Source organism: Peromyscus maniculatus, chromosome 3 (assembly GCF_049852395.1).
Source record: "Peromyscus maniculatus bairdii isolate BWxNUB_F1_BW_parent chromosome 3, HU_Pman_BW_mat_3.1, whole genome shotgun sequence".
NCBI lineage: Eukaryota > Metazoa > Chordata > Mammalia > Rodentia > Cricetidae > Peromyscus > Peromyscus maniculatus.
Window position 1 is genome coordinate 165,377,491 of NC_134854.1, and position 24,359 is coordinate 165,401,849.

Genomic DNA, 24,359 nt, shown 5'->3' on the forward strand with positions numbered 1-24,359 from the left:
TGTGGTGCTTACCCAACTGGACATTAGTAAAGGGTTTCCACACAACAGGACCCCCAGGTTACAACCGCAAAGCTTAGCCTGAGCATCTGAAGGGACGAGCTGGAGTGGCCCCTGATGACACTGACTGTACTTGGCACGGGCCTGGCAGAATAAGGAGGCTTCTGTGAACAGCATGAAAATAGTTTGCACCCCCAGATAACCCATCCCTTTTCTCCTAACCACCTCCATTTGTCCTCTTATTTTCATTCAGTGACTGCTACCTTGTGTCATCACCATGTGGCAGTGGTCTGCAGACATGTCTCTCAGTGCGATACTTTACTCTCTCCCACTCATTGGCTTCCATTAGCTCTCAGGATCTCGGTGCAAGACGTAACTAAACATTGTACCACTGAGGTCTCAAAGCTCTGACATCTGGTCCATCATGAAAAGGACACCTTCAGGTGGATGGTCTGAAATCTCAAAACACACACCCAATAGGTTCTAAAGCACACTTTGGTTTCTACGGCTGAATTTCATGCTTTCCTTGTTATTCCCTCAGAAAAAAAACTGGGTCTCCCTATGTAGCCCTGACTATCCCAAATCTCATTCTGTAGACCAGGCTGGCCTCAAGTTCACAGAGATCCACCTGTGTCTACCTCCTGAGTGCTGAAATTAAAGGCATATGCCACTATACCTGTCCTAAATTTCATGTTTTTGTCACTTATTAAAGCAAGTATGGCCGCATGGAATTATTACCCACAAACACTACTATGGTCTTCCTAAATTTCATGACCAACCTCTTCAAATTAAACAGCTCAGAAGTCTTTTACTATGGAATGTGGCAGGGTCCTGTGCTGTTGTTCCCTTTTGGGGAGGAGGCCAAGTAGGCACAGAGTCAATGACACTGATTCCTAGAGAATGTCAAAACAACAAGCTCAGTTTATTCAGGAAGAGGCAAGCATTGTATACTCTCCACCCCACCCTAGGGGAGGAAGTCTGATGAATATGCATCTGATAGTGTGACATGGCTGCCTCTCATTGGTCCAGGTCATCTCCAGATCATGTCTCAGCTGCTGTTGCTAAGGCCCTTAGGCAGACCCAGGTTGGCTCTCAGAAAGTATCTTTGTGGCTGGTTTAGGCCTGCAAGCCGGTTATGGATGAGCCATCCCACAATGGAACACACACTAAGGGTCAAAGGTTCTTAATTCTACCCAGGCTTTTCAACAATAATTTAAAAAGGAATAAAATAAACTTTGTAATATTTTAAATGGCCTTTGTTTTTTTTTTTTTGTTTGTTTGTTTTTAATGTGTATCCCAGGCTAGCCTCAGACTCGTCTCCTGCCTCCACTTCCTTCAGCTAATCCTACTGGCATGTGCCACCAGAACCGGTGGCTTTTATTTCTGTATTCAAATCCTCAAACTGAAACTGGGCCTGGTGGCTCTCAACTGAGGCAGAAAAATTGAAAATCTAAGGCCGGCCTAGGTTACAGAGTCTGCAAATTTGGGCATCAAAAGTGAGATGACGTAACTAAATAAAAAGAAAGAGGGAGGTGCAGCTCAGTAGTAGAGCTCTTGTCTAGTGTTCAGCCCCCAGCACTAAAGAAAACAAGGACCTCCAACTGAAAATCACAGTTCTGTGAGAACTCCAGTGGCTGACCTGTTCCTTCTGAGCTGTCGTTTCAACAGCTTTCCTCACTCAAGATAACAGTCGGAATGTTTCTCTGGGGTCATTTCCTTTGCTTCTTTTACACATAATCCTGCTTTGAGTTTATTGAGATGAGCAGAGGTGCAGACACGGACGGTCTGTTGGATGCACCTGACAACAACACTGCTTCAGGAGAATGAGGTAACAGATAAGAATGCAGATGGTAGATGCCCTGGGTGGGTAACGGTGAGCCTGGTGGAAATCCAGACACAAGGACGGGAACTCAGCTCTAACTTCCTGAAGCAGCAGAAAAGATCACACGCAGCAAAGACTTCCTTACAAAGAATGAAACCAAACATGTTTGCTTAGAGAGCTGTGCTCTGAGGTCCTTCTGTTGTCTGCTTAGCATCACTTTATGGCTAAAGTTAGTTCGGTTATCAGCCCACACGCTCCATGAGGTAATGTTTACATGCTACTTACTTTCTGTGGGAACTTCCTATCCTACTGCTGGCTGTGTGAGGTGTACATTGTGGGCATGCAATCAGTGTGCATCTTCATGGCCTCTGTCCAGTAACACATAACACAAAGGAATCTGAAACCCTTTGCTTCTTAGGGGGCATAGATATGTGGACCATAGAAAGCTGAACAAGTTCTACCTGCGTCAAAACAGTGACAGTTGCTATCGTCCTATGTCCCTGAAATCACTCCCTGGACCCATGGCCTGGAACTGCAGCATTTGCCTGTTCATAAGAAACCCACTCAGCAAGGAAGGGTTCCTTTACCTTATTTGGGTCAGGACATGAAACAGCGAAGTCCTTGGCCTTGATGTGATCCAAAAGTATCTATTGCTCTACATAGCTTAGAAGTTACCATCCAGTGGGAATGAGCAGCTGTTGTGTCCCAAGAGGCTGTCGGCCTCAGTCACAGATGTTAAATATGATTTTGAAGAAAGGACGCTGTAGAACACAGAGCTAGGGAGGCAAAGAAAAGAACTTCCAGGGGCAGCTTCATGCTTCAGCTAATTCCCTTAAAGCAAACCCAAAGTGCAGAAGTGACAAGAAGTCTTTCTTCCCTTGTGCTCACACCCATCTCTGCGTGCCCAGGAATGCTCCGCAGAGGGAAGGCGGCTTGTTGAGATGTGTTATTATCAAGCAACAAGTGCTACAATAGGGATTGTATCCCAGAGTGGCTGAGGTAGCCACTCCACCTCTTCATGGAGCTGACACTACATCAACACACAGCTTGTTTAAGATTACTTTATATGTATGTGGGCCTCAGTGTATTATCTGTGCACCATATGCATGTAGGTACCACTACAGGCCAGAAGAGGGCATCAAATCCCCTGGAACTAAGACAGTTGAGAGCTGCCAGGTGGGTACTGTGAACTGAACCCTGGGTGCCTGCAAGAGCAGCAAGTTCTCTTAACCACTGAGCTATCTCCCTAGACCCCACTACAGCTTATTTCTTTCAGCAGGAAAAAACATGGCTCCCTAAAACAAAGTTTCTCAGTCACTTCCTCTTCTGTTTGTGCCTCTGTAAGAACAGGAGGCCAGAAATCGCTCATTTATGCAGCCCCCCCCCTTCTCTGTGACAGCTCAAAGCACTTCTCAGGACCTGAGGCCTCTTCTTAAGCACCCTTAGTAGAATCCTTGATAAACTGATTCTAATAACCACATTTCCATCAGCAAACCACATTAGCCAAGGCTCCGATTCTCTCTACCTTTCAAACTCCTGGTTTTCACATGTGTTCTGGAGAAAGCTGACAAACCAAGATATGCAAGATAAGCTAACCATCCTCTTAAGCTACCAGTTGTGTTTAGTTATGTTTATACTTGCTCACATGGGACTTGATGAATCTCATTGGATCAACCCAATTAAACAGGAAATAATTGCAGTCAGTTATGCAAATATCAGCAATAATATTAATTTGTTGATTGCACCCAACAGATTAGCCTTACATGTTCCTAATGCCATTCTGTTTTAATGATCAATTAGTGTTGGGATAAGTGAGTCTTGATGAAGGGGTAATTGCCTGCTGACAATGTAACCCTCCTGCTGCATTATGCCCCTGCAATTGAATAGATAGTGCACAAGGAAAAAAGTATTCCAGACATTCCTTTTATGCCTGCTTAAGAAGTCATTTCCAAAGTTGATCTCCTGTCCTGTTACTTCAATAAGAATGGCAGACTGAGCTCTGTATCAGACCTCCAGGTTTTTGTTTTTTTTTTTTAAACATGTCCTGCCTTCCATTGTAACTGAGTCTGATGGAAAGCTCAAGAGGTTTTTATGTAAGAGGTCATAACACACTCTCTAGCCATCACACAGGCCACTGTTAATTTAGAAATGTAAAATCTAAAGTGGACTCGGGGCAGACAAGTCATCTCCCTTCTCAGACAACTCAGCCTGGTCATTCTGCACTACTTGACCACTAATACACTTACAGCTCTCCCAGACAGATACTAAAGACGAGGTCAAAGGGTGTGGGAAGCCAGAGCATCTCTGAGGATGCTGCCTCATGAACATGTGCAGGAAAGGATGGAGAGCAGCCAGACACCCTCACCCAAGACTTCAGTCACCAAGGGAAAGGCCCACGAAGACGTATTTTTACCATCTCCTTGCACATTCTCCTTCTCCCGGTTTCTTGCTGTTTCTGTCTAAAAGACCCAACAGCTAAATATTTTGGAACAGAACCAAAGTTCTGTGTATTGTTAAATGTCTCTAAGGAATGTCTCTAATGGATAAAGTTTTTACAATGTCCTCCCCTGGAACGCTAAAGAGACCCAAGTTTCATCAGCAAGATGAAGGCCACTGCGACCAAGAAGCCACAGTACCATGGCTGAGAGCTGACGTTCAAGGGTGAGTGCTTTCTATCAAGGCCTGAATTTCTCCTGGATAAACTGGGAGATGAAAGAATTCTTCACTCACAGTTCCTAAACAAGGAAAACACTCTCTGGAATTATTCTGTTATCTCGCCAGATGCTCATTAATGCTCACCTAAGAGAATGGTACAAAATGCAGATTAAGATCAAAATCCAGAGTGTATCTCCCTGCCTACCCCTCTATTTGGCATTTAAGATTTAATGTACAGCATCAGTAATTTCCATGTGGTTGTTACTTTATCATGAATTCTGTCCAGGGCAATCACTTCAGTTCCAATGATAATAATCTTAAACTATAAGATAATTCTTCCTACTGACTGTGACGTCTTCCACGGACAAGAAAGACAGCTTGAGGTATTACTGCTACCTGTGCCAGAATTAGGCCTGGCTCCCAAGAGGGCTTCAGCATGGAGAGACAGGAAGTATACTTCTATGTTCATTTCTATAGTAAACATGTGCTGAATACCTACATTGTGCTGGGCTTCGAGGACACAGAGATCCAGAAGGCATAGGACCCCTAGTCTCATAGCAGCACAGTGAGCAGCCAGTTATAATACTATGTAAAGAGGACAGGGGCACAGTGAGCATGAGCCTCACAGACACCCAGAGACTGGGGCAGACCATAATACCAAGAAGGACAGACTGCCTTTAGCTTGGACTTAAGGACCTACAAAAAAGCATAGAGGAAGGAAATCCAGGGGACCAAATTCGTTAAAAGAAAAAAAAATGAGGCATGATAGTACACACCTGTCATCCCAGCATTCAGAAGGCTGGGACAGGAGGACTGCCATGAGTCTGAGACCAGCCTGGGCAGACATTAGGGAATACCAGACCAGCCAGGGATACCTAGGGAGTCCTACTCCCAACAACAACAACAACAAAAAAAAAAAAAAAAAAAAAAAGCCCTGTTCTGTGTGTTTCTGACACCCATGAGCCACAGGGATGCCACCTAGGAAATGTCCTCAGGTGTCCTCTGCACATACAGAGGTCTCATTGGTTGAGGAACCCTACCTTCTACTAAGGAACAGACATTTGGATCTTGTGCAGAACAAGGGTAGGCATTTATCATCATCTTTCCAGAGAATGCTACAGGAAGCAATTACTACTACCACGTTCACAGGTGACATTTGGCATTGGCAGTTTTCTGTGGCTCAAGGAAAAACCGCCACTTGGTAAAACATGAACTCCGCAACTACAATATGCAAAACTACTAAGAGGCGGTCACGGTTGGGCGGAGGTCCGTCTTCTGTGGCACATCACCGACCGATGGGGTTTCCATCAGGGTAGCACTGTCGTCCAGTCACTCTCCACCCTTCCGTACTATGACAAAGGCAAAAAAAGCACGTGTTTCAGTCTAAAACAGAGACTTGAGCAAACCCTCAGGAACCCAGGAAGCCACAGCTGTACAACAGGCTCATTTACTACAGTAGAGAGGGCTTGGCTGTTAAGAGCACATACTGACCTTCCACAGGACCTGGGTAGGGTGGTATTGTGTTTCCCCAAATATTGTGCACCCTAATAAACTTATCTCGGGTCAGAGACAGAACAGCCACTAGATACAGAGGCTAGAAAATAGTGGCACTCACACCTGTAATCCTAGCATTCCAGAGGTAGAAATCCCTCTGGATCTCTGTGAGTTCAAGGCCACATTGGAAACAGCCAGGCATGGTGACACATGCCTTTAATCCCAGAAAGCAAGCCTTTAATCCCAGGGTGTGGTGGTAGAAAGCAGCAAGATATATATATAAGGCATGAAGACCAGAAACTAGAAGCATTTGGCTGGTTAAGCTTTCAGGCTTTTGAGCAGCACAGTTCAGCTGAGATTCATTCTGGATGAGGACTCAGAGGCTTCCAGTCTGAGGAAACAAGATCAGCTGACAAGTTGGCCAGATGATGTTAGCTGTGGCTTGTTCTGTCTCTCTGATCTTCCAGTGTTCACCCCAATACCTGGATCAGGTTTGATTTTATTAATAAGAACTGTTAAGATTCATGCTACACCTGGGTGTCTGCACACAAATGTCTCTAATTCCAGATCCATGGGATCCAGTGCCCTCTCTGGCCCCCATGGGCACCAGCACTTACAAGTGCACATACCTCCACTTCTACTATCCCCTTCTACACATAAGTAAAAATAAATCTACAAAAAAAAAATCTGGTAAATCAAGTGTGTCAACACATACTTGTAATCCTAGCACTTGGGTGATAAAGGCAGAAGGATCCATAGGAGTTAAGGCTAGCCTGGGCTATATGAGACCCTGTCTCAATCAATCCATAAAATGAAAATAACCTTAGTATGAACCTGTAGCTCCCTTTTCCCATCCTAGGAAACAAGAGCTCATTCCTCACACTGCTTTCCCTGATGCATGAGGCCGGGGCTCCAGCTACCCCAAGGCAGGTGTCATGGTGTCAATATCCACTGTGTTAAGGAAACATGAAAGGCGGCTTTGGAAGAAGACTGTAACGCTGCAATCATGTGGCATCAGCTGGGTCTCCTTCAGTGGCTCTGGTTTGAAGGCTTTTCCCAGGGTGATAGCAGAACTGTAGGGTGTAGAGCTTGGTCACTGGGGCTATTCCCTTGAAAAGGCAGTAGATCCAGCTGAAATGCCAATCTCAGAAACCAGACCAATGTCGAATCTCTAAAACTGTGAGTCAGACAGGCCTTTTCTTGTTATAAAACTACTAGTCTCGAGAATTTTGTTTTAGTACTGTGACACCCATCAATGCCATGTTATTCAAGACATTTCTCCTATCTCTTCTTAGAATATGTAAATACTTAAGAGCAACATATGATTTAGTTTAAAAACAATTTATCTTGGCATTTCATTCCTTCTTTCAGTGGAGAAATATTACTGACCGTATTCTCTACCCTGGACCCTGTGCTAAGCCCCAGGAGACAAAAGAAAGTAAAAAACTCCGGCACTAAAACAGCTCCAGGAGGGGACAAACGTAGGACAATTATAATGGAACTTCATGGTCTTAGGTGGCTCAAGAGGTATTTGAAAAGTTCCCACAGGGGTTCAGGTCTAGCCTGAACAAAAACAAACTGAGTGATAAGTTCCTGCATGGGATGAGCACCAAAGGTTGCCATGACGCTATGAGGCAACCACACTGTCGGGGTTCAGCAGAGACAGGTAGCGTCATGGACCAAAGAGCATTTGGAGAAGAGAAACTACCCAAAGAATGGAAGCCGAGATGATTAGGGTGGGCAGAAACACAAGAGCAGACAGCATGGCCAGCGTTGTCCAAGTTTACCTCTGCTTCTGTTAAAAAAAAAAAAAAAAAACAAACCCAGGAGTGCTTTTCCTTGTTGATTATAAAAGGAAAGAAATGGGGGGAAAAGAGAAGAAATAAAACAACCTTGTATTGAACGCTCTCCCTGCAGCAGGTATTAATTGTAACCTAGGACCCAGGACCAATGTGGATAATTGGCCCCATGGGACAAGAGATTAGCCTAGCACTTAGAAGTATAGACTTCAAGTCAGATCTGAGGTTTCAAAGACTTCCCCCTGGGTCATACTGGCAAGAGCCTTGGTTTTTCTTTCTCTTGTTTTTTGTGGTTGTTACTTTGTATTCAATTTTGTAGAACACTTTGTAGGGAAACATCATGTTTCCATGTAACACCCAAAGAGATCAAATGTCAAACATGATGTAACATCCTACTCTTTTTTTCTCTCAGTAATTACTAAAATTATTTTTCTTGGAAACAGACAAGCTAGTCGCTTGGCTAACAGAACCAATTTGCCATCTTGTAAGAGAATAATTTGGAGACTTGAGGACACAGCACAAAATAATTGAGGGAAAAAAGATGTGGTTTTGATTAGGGACGGTTGGCGCTGTTGCTTAACAAGCTGGGATATGCAGGGTACTTGTGCTTTGTGACTGAGTCTGAGTCACTTCCGATCTCTTGTGCCTGTGCTGATGACCTCTTTGCCTCTGTTCAGTATGGGTTCTGAGTGGACCATTGGGCTTTTTTTTTTTTTTTTTTTTTTTTTTTTTTGTCTGTTTTAAAAGATAGTCTCTCTTGTAGCCTAGGCTGGCCTCAAACTTGCAACATATCGGATAGCCATGAAGTTCTGATCCTCCCACCTCAATCCCCTAAGTGTTCAATTGTAGGCACACACCCAAAACACTATTGGTTGTATGCAGTGCAACCCAGGGCTTCATGCATGTTAGAAAGCCCGCTACCAGTCAAGCTACATCCCTAGCCCATGTTGGATTCGGTGCCTCCGCCACTAAAGAGCATGTAGTGGAGAGGGAAAAGTTCTGTTGTTCTCAAATGTTCTACCATGTGTATCTCTTACTATCGTTTTCTTTTCCCATTGTGTGTGTGCTATTCATGTGTATGCATGTCTATATGTATAGACACATGTACATGTGGGCACACATGTACAGATGTGTGGCAAGTCCCAAGGTTGACACTCTTCTACCATATCTCTAGAGGGAGGGTCTCCCAATCAAGCCCAGAGCTCATGGATATGGTGGTCTTACTGACCACTTTCTCTGGGGATCCCCTGGCTCTCTTTCAGAAGCTGGAATTACCAGCTGGGTTGCCATGTCCATCCAGCATTTGCATAGGACTCTGGGGATCTGCACACAATGAACAGCAAGTGTTATAATCACTGATCCTCTAGGTGCATCTTTTCTATTTCAACTTTTTTTTTTTTTTTTTTTTTTTTTGAGACAAGGCCTCACCGTGTATCTCTGATGGACCTGAACTCCCTACATAGACCAGGCAGACCTTGAACTCAGAGATCCCCCTGCCCATACCTCCCGAGTGCTGGGATTAAAGGCATGTTCCACCTCACCAAACTGCTTTTGAATATGATCCTCAAGGTGAATTTCTTTGTAATATTTTCTTTAATTTTTTGTTGTAGGGTGTTTTGCTGCATGTATGTGTGCACATGTGTGGAGTGCCTGGGGCACACAGAAGAGGGTACCAGATCTCCTGGAACCAGGGCTGTGAGCTGACTTGTGGGTTCTGGGAAATGAACCCAGGTCCCCTTCAAGAGCAGTAAATGTTCTTAACCTCTGAGCCATCTCCCAGCTGACCCCCAACCCCAGCTGGTAAAACTGTCTACCTGGATATCAGTCAACTTTCCCAAGATGCGGCTTGCAAGCTTGGGGCCGTTCTCCATTGTTGGAATGTGCAGCATCTGCAAAAGAAGGGAGAGGGTGGTCTGAGGGTGTGAAGCACATGTGGGGGAGACACGCAGCACGCCTGTGACATGAAGGCGACGCTGCGAGGCCCAGAGAGGCACCCCAACATACCTATCACACACACTACCTCCGACAACGGAGTCTTCTCTGCTCAGAATCTGAATAAAAACCAGTCAGCCAATGACAGCGTGTTCATTTCCTACCAACTCAATCAAGGGCACAAAAGGTTGAAATGCCATTCTTCGGGACAGTGTGAGGAATTCAGGAGACCAGAAGGGGTCCCTGAAACAGTAGAAGAACTCAACCCAGGATTCTAAGAATTCATAGGGTGAGTAATTACCCTCTGTTGAACCCTCTGGCAAGAAATCAGAACTCAAAGGTATTTTGCAACAAACGAAAGCAAGTCATTTCAAAGGAATAAATTAAAGCAAGTCTCATCTCCATTCACAAAAGGGATTTCTGAACCTGGTCTGGGGCAAGTCATACATACCTCCAAGGGCTACAACTCTCATGAGAAGTCAAGGTTAAATCCACAGCTGAAAGAGATTTCGTGCCCTTAGTTTGTATCTGAGCTATGCCTGTTCATGCCTTGCTGGCTGGTTGGCTTTTGATGCTTTGATTTTAATAGATAGTGCATATTCTCAAACACTCTTCTTATTATACCTTTTAGTATAATAGGATAATTGCGAACCCTTTGGGCTCTGAATGCCTCCCAGAACCATTTAGGAGAAGCATTAAAAATAAGTTAACCTTTGTAAACTTTTTATTTGTAAAGTAGAGTTAACAATTGGATTTTATTTACTAAAATGAACCAATAACATACATAGATATTGCCATAAAATACTCAGATTAGCCCCTTACAATCTTTCCTCCCTCTCTGCTCTTTTCTGGCCCTCTCTGGCCCTCATGCCTCCCTCCTGCCTCTCTGCCACATGGACATAAAACCAGGTAGTTCTGCCACAGTGGAATAATCTGTATACGAAACTGTGTCAGCAGCCACATCTGAAAAGCAAAATTCTAAAATGTTAAGCAAAACATAATAGTAATAATAATAATCCCAATAAGCTGACATTGTAATGTTGAATTCATAAATCAGAGGAACTTACATATAATGAGTCATCTGAAGCAGTTAGTCTTGTGGGAATAAAAAGCATACACCTGCAGAATAATGCCTACACTGTTACAGACTGCCTATACACCTGCAGAATAATGCCTACACTGTTACAGACTGCCTATATGCCTACAGAATAATGCCTACACTGTTACAGACTGCCTATATGCCTACAGAATAATGCCTACACTGTTACAGACTGCCTATATGCCTACAGAATAATGCCTACACTGTTACAGACTGCCTATACACCTACAGAATAATGTCTACACTGTTACAGACTGCCTATATGCCTACAGAATAATGCCTACACTGTTACAGACTGCCTATACGCCTGCAGAATAATGCCTACACTGTTACAGACTGCCTATATGCCTACAGAATAATGCCTACACTGTTACAGACTGCCTATACGCCTACAGAATAATGCCTACACTGTTACAGACTGACTGCCTATATGCCTACAGAATAATGCCTACACTGTTACAGACTGCCTATACACCTACAGAATAATGCCTACACTGTTACAGACTGCCTATACACCTACAGAGTAACATTTACACATTTACAGAATGCCTGTAAATAATTCCTATCTTTACGCTCTAATGATAGAGGCTGACCAGATGAGCATGAGGATTGGATTTTGCTATAATAGGGAAAGCCCTCCAACTGGTAAGATAATGCATTTATGGCACAAGTAAAATTGGATAAATGGGGGCTGGAGAGATAGCTCAGTGGTTAAGAGCACTGGCTGCTCTTCCAGAGGACCCAGGTTTGATTCTCAGCACCCACACAGTGGTTTATAACCACCTGTAACAGCAGTTTCAGAGAATCCAACACCCTTTTCTGACCTCCACAGGCACTGTATGCACATGGCACACAGACAGACATGCAGACAAAAGACCCATACACAAATAAAAGAAACAAATCTGTTTTTTAAAATTAGATAAATGCAGTAAAGAGGTAAGTATTACTTCCTTACAACTAAATCCTCGAGCTGCTTCGGAAGATCTGAGTAAGTACAGTGCGCACCACTTGAAATGTCTGCACAGTGGTCTGCGCAACGCTAACTACGGGAATCGTGGCAGATGAAAGAACGGACAGTCAATTCTCACGCGCTCTTTGTACCTACTGCCCCTCCGCTCCAACTGCAGCAGCTGGGAAGAACCGGCAGAAACCAGAACGCTGAGACCCAGCTACGTGCTCTGCAGCCTCCCTCGGCAGGCGGGCAAGGAGGGGAAGAGCTCCCCGGTTGCCAAGGACACGGCTGCCTCGATCTCAGGTCTGAGCTCTCACTCAGTCGCCAGAAAGACCCAAGTGCTGCGCCAGCTCAGGCCCAGCCAGCTCAAATTCCCCTCGCACACTCTATGACTCCATTAAGTTACACGTAAACGTCTACATTTTGTAAAATTCCATTCATTCAGTTACTTATTGTGAGCATCAGGTGAATGAGGGTGCCGTCAAGCACATGAGGGAAGCTAAGCTTCAAGAGTCAGTTTCTCTCCTTCCGTTATGTGGGTCCCAGGGACCGAAACTCAAGTTTTCAGCCTGGATGACAAGCGTCTTCCCCACTGTGCCATCTCACCAACCAGGGCACAAACCAACTTTAGAAATGACTGACATGCAGAACTATTTGTCTTACCTGGCCCTTGTAGAGAATGTCTGAAACCGGGCAGACAACGCAGGCCGTCCCCGAGCCAAACATCTCCTTCACTCTGTTCCCCTCCAGGGCAGCGGTCAGGTCATCCATGGTGAGGTATCTCTCACACACCTTAAACTCACCCTGTTTGGAGTATTAAAAATGAAAAAAGAAGAGAAAAAGAAAGTCAGTGCTTGTCTTTGGATCTGGCTGAACTTGATGGTGTCATAATGGTCCTGTGGGAGAAGCAGAAAAGGGCACACTGTGTGATTGCCCTAGCATGTTGAGTAGGAAAGGACACAATGTGTGATCACCTACTATATTGAGCAACCTACTTCCAAATGAATGACAGCTTTCACAAATGAAGTCATCAAGATATTCACCTGGGTTCCTGGCACATTTTCACACATGCCTGTGTCAAGACTTACAGTTGTCATGGATAAGGTCTCACACACTAACTCATTCTAAGTGCTACTTACTACATTTTCCACATCTTTTATGATAAAGGGGAACAACTGACTGCATCATATATCAGTACAAGGGCAGCTGCCATTTACCAGGTACCCACCACATGCCAAGGTCCTTAATGCATCATCCTCCCTACTTGACAGTTGAGGGCACTTGGTTTCCAGAAGGGTGAGGGGGCTTCCTTAAGACCAGTCAGCTAGTAAACAGTGAACCCTAGATTTGAACTAAGCCTTATCTGGTTGCCTTCAAAACTGGTAAAAATCATAAACTTAGTTCATACGGTTGAAGCACTCACTATTTGTTAGGAGCCAATATTTTGACTTTATGAGAAATTAAACCGAGGGGTGTTGTGATTTTGTTCAAAATTAAATAAATTACTAAATAATTTGTGTTCCAGAAAACCAGCAAACATTACTGAAAACAGTTAAGGTCTGTGTTCTGGAGAGAAAAAAAAAAACAAAAACAAATAAACAAAACAAACAGAAAAAACCCATCTTGCAAACCAACAGAATCGTGTCTGCTCAGCTCATCCTCATCTCTGGACTGGTTCCCCTGTCTGGCAAGTTGTGGCGCCTCCGAGTGCCTCTTGGCATTTCGTCTGTTTCAACACAGCTTTAAAATGAATTGCAGTTAAGGAGTCAAGAAAGACCCTCCATAAGAACCTGTTTTCCAAGCTCAGGAACCGGAGGTGCGGTACACTGGGCTCACACCTTGTCATTGGGCCTTCTATCCTTGGTCCATTTGTTCTCTTAGTAAAACAGAAATTACTGAGCTTCAAAAAGCCATCTTTCCAAGGGCAGACATAGTTGGGACAGGGCAAGCTGTCTGAAATTAAACCAACAGTTTGCAAATGTCATGCCCAGTGTGCCAGCCAACTGGCAGCAGTTGGGTCTTGTCTACTCTGGACATGGTAGGATTATTTAGCTAATGTCTTCTACTTTCAGTCTTTTCCAGGGAAACTGCTGATCCACTCTGAGATGGGTGTGTGTCTAAACATCTGTCCACTAGGACTGTCTGGCCACAGTGTGCTCAAAGCCTTTTCATGGTCTCTGGGGAGCTTTAGAGCACATGGGTTACAAGGACCAGCCAAGAAGCCATGCTAGCCAGCCAGCCAACTCACTCCCACATCTACCTTACAAACACTGTCACTTCAATAACAAATGTCTTACTACTCATGCCTCTTTGGCATGGATTTGAAAGCTTACTGAAAACAATTTTATATTTGCTTTCAGTGTTCTTAATTTTAAATTAAGCATGTGTAGAAATCTTCTGGAGGGGCAGTAGCGGGAGAAAGACAGACAAATCAACATTATGCTGATATTAATAGGTCAGTGAAAATCTGTAGCTCCCCTAATGGTCGTGGGCACACTGGAATAAACACAGGACACATCACCAATGCAATGAGGAATAGTTTACAGTTAAAGTTAAGGGCTGGTGGAAACACCCAGTGTAGACCAGGTAAGCTTGTATTAGAAGACACCCTGTAAACAGACTGAGGTTAGTTAGAAGCCCTCCTCACTAAGACAGCCTGTTCAGCTGGTTCTCTGTGTACTCTACTAAAAAGACTACTTACTGGCTGGTTTTGCCAACACAGACCTTCTAGAGAGATCTTTTGCACAAGGTAAGATTTGAAGATTAGATAACATTGGTGGGAACCACAGGATATGATATCATTGCAAAGGGAGGGTCATTTTTCATGATTCTTTGTGTTGGGCTCATGGGAGTTGCTCGGATCAAGGGCACTCACCCACTGTTGTGCCAGCTCTATGATGCTCTGCCTCGTCACACCTGGGAGAATGATGCCATCTAGCGGAGGTGTCGCCAGCTCTTCTTCTGTTAATTAGAAACAGGAATGTTTGCAAAATTTCACTCATTAGACATGTCACAGCAGTAGCCATTTTTAAAACCATTTCTGACAATTTGGCAAATAATAAACATGCAGATAATTAATTCCACTGCCCTGCACCATTAGGTTTCTCAAATCTCTACTCGCTTTTCACAAGATACTTATTTTAATGTAAGAACATGAGAGACTGCTCAGTGGGTAAGAACAGGTATTGCTCTTGTAAGGACCAGAGTTCTGTTCCTAGTACCCACCTAAGAGGCTTACAACTGCCCGCAACTCGGCTCCAAGGGATCTAGTCCTCCCTTCGGAATCCATGGGCACTGCACTGGTGTGCACATTTCTCCACACAGATGCACACACACACATAATTAAGAATAAAACAAATTTTCTTAAATAAGCAAAAACAAAAAGGGACCAGCAAGATGGCTCAGTGGATAAAGGCATTGGGTCCCAAGTCTGTCCCCCTGAGTTCAACCCTCTGGAACCCCATGGTAGAAGGAGAAAACTGATTCCCACAAGTGGTCCTCTGACCACCACACATGTGCCATGGCCTGTACACACACACACACACACACACACACACACACACACACACACACACACATACACACACACACACACACACATACACACACACACACAAAAATGCAAAATACTGTAATATAATTTTTGTAAAAGAAAGAATTTCTTGATGCTGAAAGGCAGCTCCTCCTCCAATCATCTTCCATGAATCCTTAGGCAGTGAACCAATGAACTGCTTTTTAAAGGTAAGAAATAGAGGGATGTCAGCCCAGCGGTTAGGAACACGTGCTACTCTTACAGAACACCCAACTTGGACACCTGTCTGTAACTCTAGTTCCGAGGATTCCAACACCCTCTTCTGGCTGTGAGGGGAACCTGCACACATGGAGAACACTTACATACATTAAGGAATGTACACACACACACATACACACACATACACACACACACACACACACACACACACACACACGGAATAATAAATAAAATCTACTCTCAAAATTGAGAATTAAGGAGTGCTCTTCAAGATGAATATCCACATCAAAATGATTCCTTAGTAGAGAAAAGCTGATTGGCACTTGGAGCAACAAACATAAAATCATACTCAGGACCCACGTCAGTGCCATACCCAGAAATTCTGTGAGAAGCCCATTTCACCTCAGAATTGGGTAGCCTGAGCAGGGGGATGATTAGTAGCAAGCCCTTACCCGGGCCTGAGTTCAGATCCCAGCACCCATGTAAATGCTGGACAGGGTGGCTCATGCTGGTGCTGCAGAGGCAGGGACCAGCTTACTGGCCAGCTAGTCTGGCCCAATCAATAGCCTTAGGCTCACCTTGTATCTCAAAACATAAGATGGAAAGCACCCTGCCTCGATCCTCTGGCCTCCACAAGCAATGCACCCACACACTCACTCACTCACAAAGGGTCATTCCTCCTGGTGCTGCCTGCACGCTGCCTTCTAGAAGCCTACATCACCAGCCTTGCAAGACACACAGGTGTCGGCATGAACGGTGGAGGCTCTGACTCCCTCGGAGATCTGAATGCAATGTGCTCAGGGGGAGCTCAGGCACCTGTACTGCGAAAGGAGAAAAGAAAATCCAAGCCTAACCTCGAGAGACAAGTTGCTGGTCTACTACACAGAGACCAAGTGAAGCCTCCACCATGAAGGTCAGGCACCGTGATCCAATTGTAAGCTCTAGGTGGTCCTCCACTACATAGCCCCACTTAAAAGTCACTTTGGTGGATCTGAAGGTAGAATTCTTACAAAGCACATGTGAAGGCCTGGGTTTGACCCCTGCATCGCGTGAACTCGGTGTGAGTGAGGTGGGACTGTAATCCCAGTGCTAGGGAGGTGGAGGCAGAATTGGGAATTCAAGATCATCCTTAGATGGGATTTGAGACTAGATGGAGCTACATGAAACCCTGTCTTAAAAAGTCAACATCTCCCTTTCCTTCCCACCTTGGGCTTCTAGCAATGTGGACTGACAAGCCTTAGGTCATCACCTTATGAAGATGCTGAACCTTACAGCAGGTGACTTACTACCTATCACCTGCTTGCAGAGGGATTCACAAATATGCTTAAAGGAATACCAGGTAGAAGCCGTAAGGGAATTGCCCTGCTGTCTTGGGGCTCCCCCAGGCCCCTGAACACAGTTAAGAACTTTAGAACTAACCCATTTCAATGCTTACTGTACAGGAGAAACAAATATACATTTTCCTAGGCTAGTGACAGTGAGAAAAAGCTATGATCACACACCAATGACCTAGCTCTGAGACCACTACTCTCTGTCTCGAGGCGGGATGGATCTAGGCTCTTCAGCTCCATACTAGTTGCCAGAATAGAGATCTGCCCATCTCTGTACGCCCCAGTCCCTGCATCATGTCTGGTCTACCATTGACTATAAGGTTTTTTGTTTTGTTTTTATGCATATGTATGGGTGTTTCACCTACCTGTATGTATGTGCACCACATGCATGCAATACCCATGGAGGTCAGAAGAGGGGACCAGATCCCCCAGAACTGGAGTTACAGGTTATGAGCTACCACTTAAGTGCTGGGAACTGAACCTGGATCCTTTGGAAGAGTATTCTGAATCACTGGGGCATGCCCCAATCCCTTGTAATAAGTATTTTTTAATTTTACTAAATGAACGAATGAACTGTCTTTGCTAGGCTACAGAAGTTTGATTTAGAGGGATTATTTTCTGAAAATTGCTTTTTAGAAAGAAGAAATTGGTTCTGGAAATGTTCCCAAGGCTACTTGTCATTTTAGAAGTGTTGATGATCTCAAAATAAATGTGTTTTGTGATGGTTCCTTAGCTAGACACAGAAATGTGTGTGTGTGTGTGTGTGTGTGTGTGTGTGTGTGTGTGTGTGTAGTTTTCACAAGTGCATAGACCTTTCCTACAGTTAGTTCAACTCGAAGACAATACTGAGTTAAACACAAACAGCAGCCTTCATGTGTGCGAAGGCTGTTGTGTGAAATGAGTTTAGCATCCAACTGTAACCACCAGCCTGAGGTCAAGAGGCAGAACATCTGTTCCCATTTCCCAGACAGAGTGAGGACATGAGGACATTTGGGTGAGAAGTAGTCATTTTCCTCTGCAAGCACAGACACACTCCCAGGAGCCGGCCAAGAGGGGAACACAGCCTGCTGCTCAGCAGAGGCTGGGGTTGGTTCCTGTCCTAAGTTCTATGACCCACTGTTTTCTCTCCCTCCTCACCCTCCAAGGAAAGCCACGCAAGGATTGTGATAGACAGCGTTACAGCATGGCTAGGACAGACAAGAGGACTGAAGAGGCCCAAGGGAGAGGACTCTTTTATTTCTTCTTATTGTATACGTGTGTGAGTGGGTCTCCTGGAGCTGGAATTACAGGCAGCTGTGAGCTGTGAGCTGCCAGACATAGATGCTGGGAATCCAATCCGGGTCCTCTGGAAGCAGAGCCTTGTCCCTGGCTCGCTCACTCCCACCCCCTTTTACCTAGTGGTGGATACCCCAATGGAAGGAGCACACTGAGACTAAAACCAGCTTGGGCAAGTCATAAAATCTAACTCTTATTAAGGACTTGTGTATTTTGCAAGAGGCAGTAGACAAATCACTCATTCCTACTCTGATCTTTACCCACAGCCACACAGGAATGCTGTGACTTCTCAGGAACATTTAGTCACCAGGACAACTTCTGGAGCTATGATGCAGGTGGTGGTTAAGTCCTTGACATCTCCCATAAATAATGACACTGCCTTTTCTGAATGATGTCCCTGTTTGTGCTTGTGGTGGTTTGTGGTGCTGGGTGGGTGGGAACAGGGAGAGGAGTGGGCAGGGAGGAAGACATCTCCTGAGCACAGGTTGGCAGTGCCAGCCACCTCTCTAGCATCACTTCACGTATATGTTTATGAGAAGTCCCAGTTTGGAATCCCCCAAATTCCAGCATAAATTTTCTTTCCTTACATTTCCAAGTGCAAACAGCAGGAGTAGAAATATGTCCGGTGTGTCTGGCTGAATCATATGCCCAGGGCCAGAGGAGACAGCCTGGCAGAGGCGCCCAGGGCCAACTCACCCTTGACAGAGCATAAGGCTCGCCTTGTACCAAACTGGTACACAGGGCTACATTCAGCCTCATCTGAATCATCTCTTCCCCTTTCAGCAAAATAAAGCACGTGTGGTGGCCACCACTAAGCAACAAGCTCCTTTAAAAGCGGTCACTGAAGCTGAGACTGGGAGCTTGTACCGAGAAGTATCATTTAATTCTTTGTGTGTGTGTGTGTGTGTGTGTGTGTGTTTAAGTGTGTGGGGGTGGGTGGGGTGGGTGGCTGAGTGTGTGCATGTGTATGTATGAGCATGTGCATGCATGTGGGTGTGTGCATACATGCAGAAACCAGAGGACAACAGCGAGTCTCTTCCTCTATTGCTCTCTGCCTTATTTTTGAGTCAGGGTCAATCTGCCTGTCTCCACCTCCTAATGCTGGTGTTGGAAACATGAATGGCCAGCCACACCCTGACTTCATTTCACATTTTCAGTGTCTATAAACAATTGGAAAACATAAACAGGTCTAAAAATGTGCTCCTACATCTCACAATCAATATCCTAATGGTCAATGCAGGCCGACTTTGTCCCTTGCTTTGGGTCATTTAGCTCAACACCATATAAACTGTCAACACTTCACTGAATTCGCATCAAAGACAGACACTGAAGCATTCAGGATGCTAGACACAGCCCTGAATTTCAAGCCACATATATTGGCACATACTTATAATTACAGCATTCCACAGCTTGAGGCAGGAGGATTCCTCTAAGTTTGAAGTTGGTAGAGACTATAGAATGTGGTCCTACTTCAAAACAACAACAAAAGCCAGGTGTGGTGATATTTTATTTGTGCTTTAATAAATAAAGCTTGCCTGGAGATCAGGGGGGAAAGGCCAGCCATTTTAAGTAAACAAAGTCAGGCAGCACATGTCCTTAATCCTATCACTTGGCAGGCAGGGTCTCTGTGTGTTCAAGGCCACACTAGGGAACAGAGTCAAGTGTGGTAACACACTCCTTTAATCCCAGTACCAACCACAGAGACCTGGAGGTCTGTACAGACAGACAATGACAAGAAAGTGAGGTAGCTGGGCTAAGAGCCAATGAGAGGGCAGAAAAGCAAGGCATAAAAAGGCGTGGATAGACAGGAAGTAGCTTGCATTTGGAAGCTGCAGAGTTGATGAGGTACGGTTGGCTGGTGGCTATTCCTATTTCCCTGATCTCTAAGGCTTTCACCCCTATATTTGGCTCTGTGTTTTTTATTTAATAAAACCATTTAGAAATTCGTCTACAGCCAGGTGTGCTATAATCCCCCACACTCAAGAAGAGAATGGAGGATCAGAAGTTCAAAGCCAGCCTTGGCTGCTTAGTGAGTTCAAGGTTATCCTGGGCTGTATACACAGGACCTTGTCTTAAGAAAAATAAAAGAACAGAATGTCTGTGATTTACATGTAGTGGCCAAGAGTCAACAAACACAGATCTACTGGCAACCTCAGGATATACCCTGGGTTATATTTAAAAGTGCAGCTTATTTTGTGTGGGAATATTCGGATACATGCATGCCGGGGCATTCAGGTGGAGGTGCAAGGGCAACTGTTGGGATGGGTTCTCTCTTTCCACCTTGTGGGTGGCGAGTGTTGAACTCAGGTCATCAGGCTTGGCGGCAAGCACTCCCAACCTCTGGGCCTCCTCGCAGCCCAAGAGTCTAGGTCAATCAAATGGAAGTGTAAAGAAAACCTGCAGGGCTTCTGAGGTGTTACCAAAATGTGTAGAAAGGACACCAATTCTGAAGAGAACTCTAATGAGAGAGAGTTATGGAGTGGTGGTGGAGCCCTGGCAACAGGAAGAAGGGTCCTGGCTTATGTCTTCAGCACCACAAGGTCAAACAGAAGTCAAAGGGCCGAGGTCAAGCCTTGTGGAGCATGCCTGGAACCTCACCATGCAGGAGGCTCAGACAAGATGGCAACCTCAAGGTCAGTGTCGGGTGCAACTACAGAGAGCCTCAAAATAAACAGTAAAATGGGGGCCACAAGTGTAGTTCTAGAGAAAGCTTGCCTAGCACGTAGGAGTTCAATTCCAAGTTCTGAAAAGAAAGGAGGATGCACTAATCCCCCATAGTCAACAGACAGTTTACTAGCACATACTACGTGGTACAGAGTGAACTACTACTGAACTAACCAAGACTCATCACTGAAGACTGTTGTGATACTAGGAGACAGCAAAGGGGAGGAAAAAATGTTTTTTTTAAAAAAATTCATTTATTTTATGTACATGGGTATTTTGTCTGCATGTCTTTACATTGCACATGTGCAGTGCCTAGAGGGCAGAAGACTGCATTGGATCTCTGGAAACTAGAGTAACAGACAGCTGTGATCCACCATGTGGTTGCTCAGAACCCAGGTCCTCTGCAAGAGCAGCCACTGCTCCAGTCTGCTGAGCCATCTCTCCAGCAGCTGAGTTTTAAGTCACAGACTCAAACTGAACAGCAGCAACAAGACTACAGAACCCTGTGTGCTGCAGGCTCCACAGCAGCCCCTGCACCCCTGCCACCAACTCACGTCACCAGAAGAGCGATTACCTCCATCTTCATTTATCCAGTAGAGGAACAGATTCATCGTGCCCACTTCAGTTATCTGGTCATCCTTGCCATACAGCCAGAGGACCTGCTGACAGCCATTCTCTGCTGCCTCGCACTGTGCCAAAAGGGATGCACCGTAATTGCTAGTGAGGAAAAGAAAACCTGCTGATTTACATACGTGTCGCCCCATGCCTGCAATCCACCCTGATGATCTCGTTATTATTCATTCATCTGATGGTGTGTGTGTATGTGTGTGTGTGTGTGTGTGTGTGTGTGTGTGTGTGTGTGTGTATGCACCCATGTGCATGTATGGAGCTAGAGAACAAATCATCAGTTGACCTTCTAACTAAGTGAGCTGCTGTGCCCACCTTCAAGGCTTAATCAGACACATACACCCACATATAGACACAGACACACACATCCATACACCCACACATAGACACACTCACACATCCATACAACGACATATAGATACACATACACACACACATCCATAAACCCAAACATAGACACACACACATATACTCACACATATACCCATACATCCACACACACACACACACACACACACATACACTCACACATAAACACACACATACACCGGTACACCAACACATAAACACACACACACAGAGACACACATGCAAACACTCATGCATGTATGACATTATCACTTTAATACATAACTCTATCTCCAAAACATTAAAGAAAGCCCACCAGAGACTCTAAGAGCAAAGAAATCTATGTTCACAGACCTGCCCAGCACCATCACAACTGAGCAGAACCATATGCATGCCCCAGGTGCCAAGGAGAAAACACGGGGCTCCTGATGCATTCTGGGAAGAGGAAGCTAGAGCCATAGAAGAACAAAGTAGGGCTAGAGGTGTTGATATTTCCCAAAATCAGTTTCTCAAGAAGGCCAGTATGCTGATTTACAAAGTTTGGCTTTGATGATCACACCTTGGCCCTGTGTCTTCTAGCAGCTTTGAATGCTTGGGATAAGGTTAAAGAATCAGGAAAGAGGACTGAGTCATTTACTAAAATTATACAAGGCCCAAAAGAAGGCTTCACTGGAATTTTGCAAAGATTGAGTTCAGCTGTAAATAAAATGTTATCAGATCCAGAAGTTACACAAATATTAATTGAATTTGGGGCTTTTGAAAATTCTAATTCTGAATACAAAAGGGTGATTAGGCCTTTAAAGATGAGATCAGCACTAATAGATGAGTGGATTAAAAATACAGCTGATACTGGATCTCATGCTTATGATGCTGCATTAATAGAAGTAATTTCTAGAAATTTTAAGAAAAATCAAAAGGTCAGGTGTTTTTATTATAGTAAACAAAGCCATCTAAGGGACTGTACGCAAAGTTTTCCTAGAAACAATGTTGTTTCTAAAGATAATCTAAACAGAGGTCATAGCCTTTCTAGAATACGCAGAAGGTGTGGCAAAGGCCAACATTGGACTAATGAATGCAGATCAACATGGGACAGGCAAGGTAACCCTTTGCCACCTGAAAATGCCTCAAGGGGTCTCTCACTATCAAATTTGGTTCAATTGTTCCCTGTCAGCACCGGAGAAACTCCTCCACAGAGCAATTAAAAGACTTAATGCCTGTTGTTAAAAACCACACTACTCTGGATGACAGAACAGCTTCACTGTATTAAAAAAAAATTCATGAGAGACCATAAAAACAAGAATTTTGGCAAACTTCTATAAATGATCAAAGACCAAAGCACATGTACTAAAAATACAAATAAATGCACTGTAATCAAAGGTTCAGTTGACACAGGCACAGATGTAGCCATAATTGCACTAAAATCGTGGCATCCAGATTGGCCTCTTCAGGAGGTAAATATTCAGATTCTAGGGATTGGAACCTTATCTTAGATAAAACAGAGTAGAAGATGGGTTGAGTGTACAGGGCCAGAAGGACAGAGAGGAAAATTAAAGCCACAGGTGGCTAATACAGCAATGAATTTATGGGCAGATGATTTGTTACAGCAATGGAAAACACAGATTAGCATTCCTTCAACCTCATAAACAAACCATAAAATAAAGAATGCTTCTGAGAGAGATATTAAAAGTATTATCAAGAACAGTCACCAACCCTTCAGGTTGTACATATAAACATGGCACAACAGCTGTTGATCTTTCAAAGGCACCATTAACTGATAACTGGCAAGCCTGCCTGGGTGGATTTAAAAGACTGCTTTTTCACTGTACCTTGATAAGAACAGGATAGAGAAAAGTTGCCTTTATGGTGCCTTCTTATAAAAATTCTCTACCTCTTAGAAGACAGAAGATACCAATGGAGGGTCTTGTAGAACTGCTAATAGAAATCATAAAGTTTCCTCAATCTATATTTTACCACTGAAAGGATAATACTTACTAGCTGAGTCAGATGTAGATACCTTAGAAAAAATATTTAATGAAAGTAAAGAGAATTTGTTGAGGATTACAAATTGCTATTGAAAAAAATACAGAGAGAAGATTCTATTAATTACCTAGGATATAAGATAGTTTTATAAAAAATTCAACCACAGAAAGAATAAATCAGGAGAGATTAATTATGAACTCTTAATGATTTTCAAAAATTGCTGGGAGATATTAACTGGCTATGGTCCACAATCGGATTAATGACTCAAGAACTAAGTAATTTGTTTCAAGCCTTCAAGGAGATAAGGACTGAAATAGTCCAAGAAAACTATCAGCTGAGGGTGAGAGAGAATTGGCTTTGATAGAAAAGAAATTACAGGAAGGACATGTGGATTATTAGGATCCAGAGATTGATTGTATTCTGGTTATTTTACCTTCTACACATTCTCCTACAGGAACTCTTATACAGAAAGAAGATAATATTTTAGAATGGATATTTTTGTCACATAAAGTAAAAAATGAAAGACCTATATAGAAAAGTTTTCTGAATTGATTCTGAAAGGAAAATTGAGACTCAGTCAATTAACATGAATAGATCCAGCAGAAATTGGAGTGCCTTTCACTAATGCTGAAA

General features: G+C 44.1%; 1 protein-coding gene across 4 annotated transcripts in view; it reads right to left on the minus strand.

The window, feature by feature from the left end:
• Positions 1-1,278: 1,278 nt before the first annotated feature.
• Positions 1,279-24,359, minus strand: part of Bcat1 (branched chain amino acid transaminase 1) — a 95,127-nt gene continuing 72,046 nt past the window's right edge. For all 4 annotated transcript variants that reach the window (XM_016008322.3, XM_006990044.4, XM_016008323.3 and 1 more), the window contains exons 7-11: positions 21,346-21,488; positions 14,626-14,711; positions 12,414-12,554; positions 9,582-9,656; positions 1,279-5,823 (exon numbers count right to left, since the gene is read on the minus strand). In XM_016008322.3, coding sequence (XP_015863808.1) covers positions 5,782-5,823; positions 9,582-9,656; positions 12,414-12,554; positions 14,626-14,711; positions 21,346-21,488 — 487 coding nt within the window. In that variant the 3' untranslated portion in view covers positions 1,279-5,781. The remainder of the gene's footprint in view (positions 5,824-9,581; positions 9,657-12,413; positions 12,555-14,625; positions 14,712-21,345; positions 21,489-24,359) is intronic.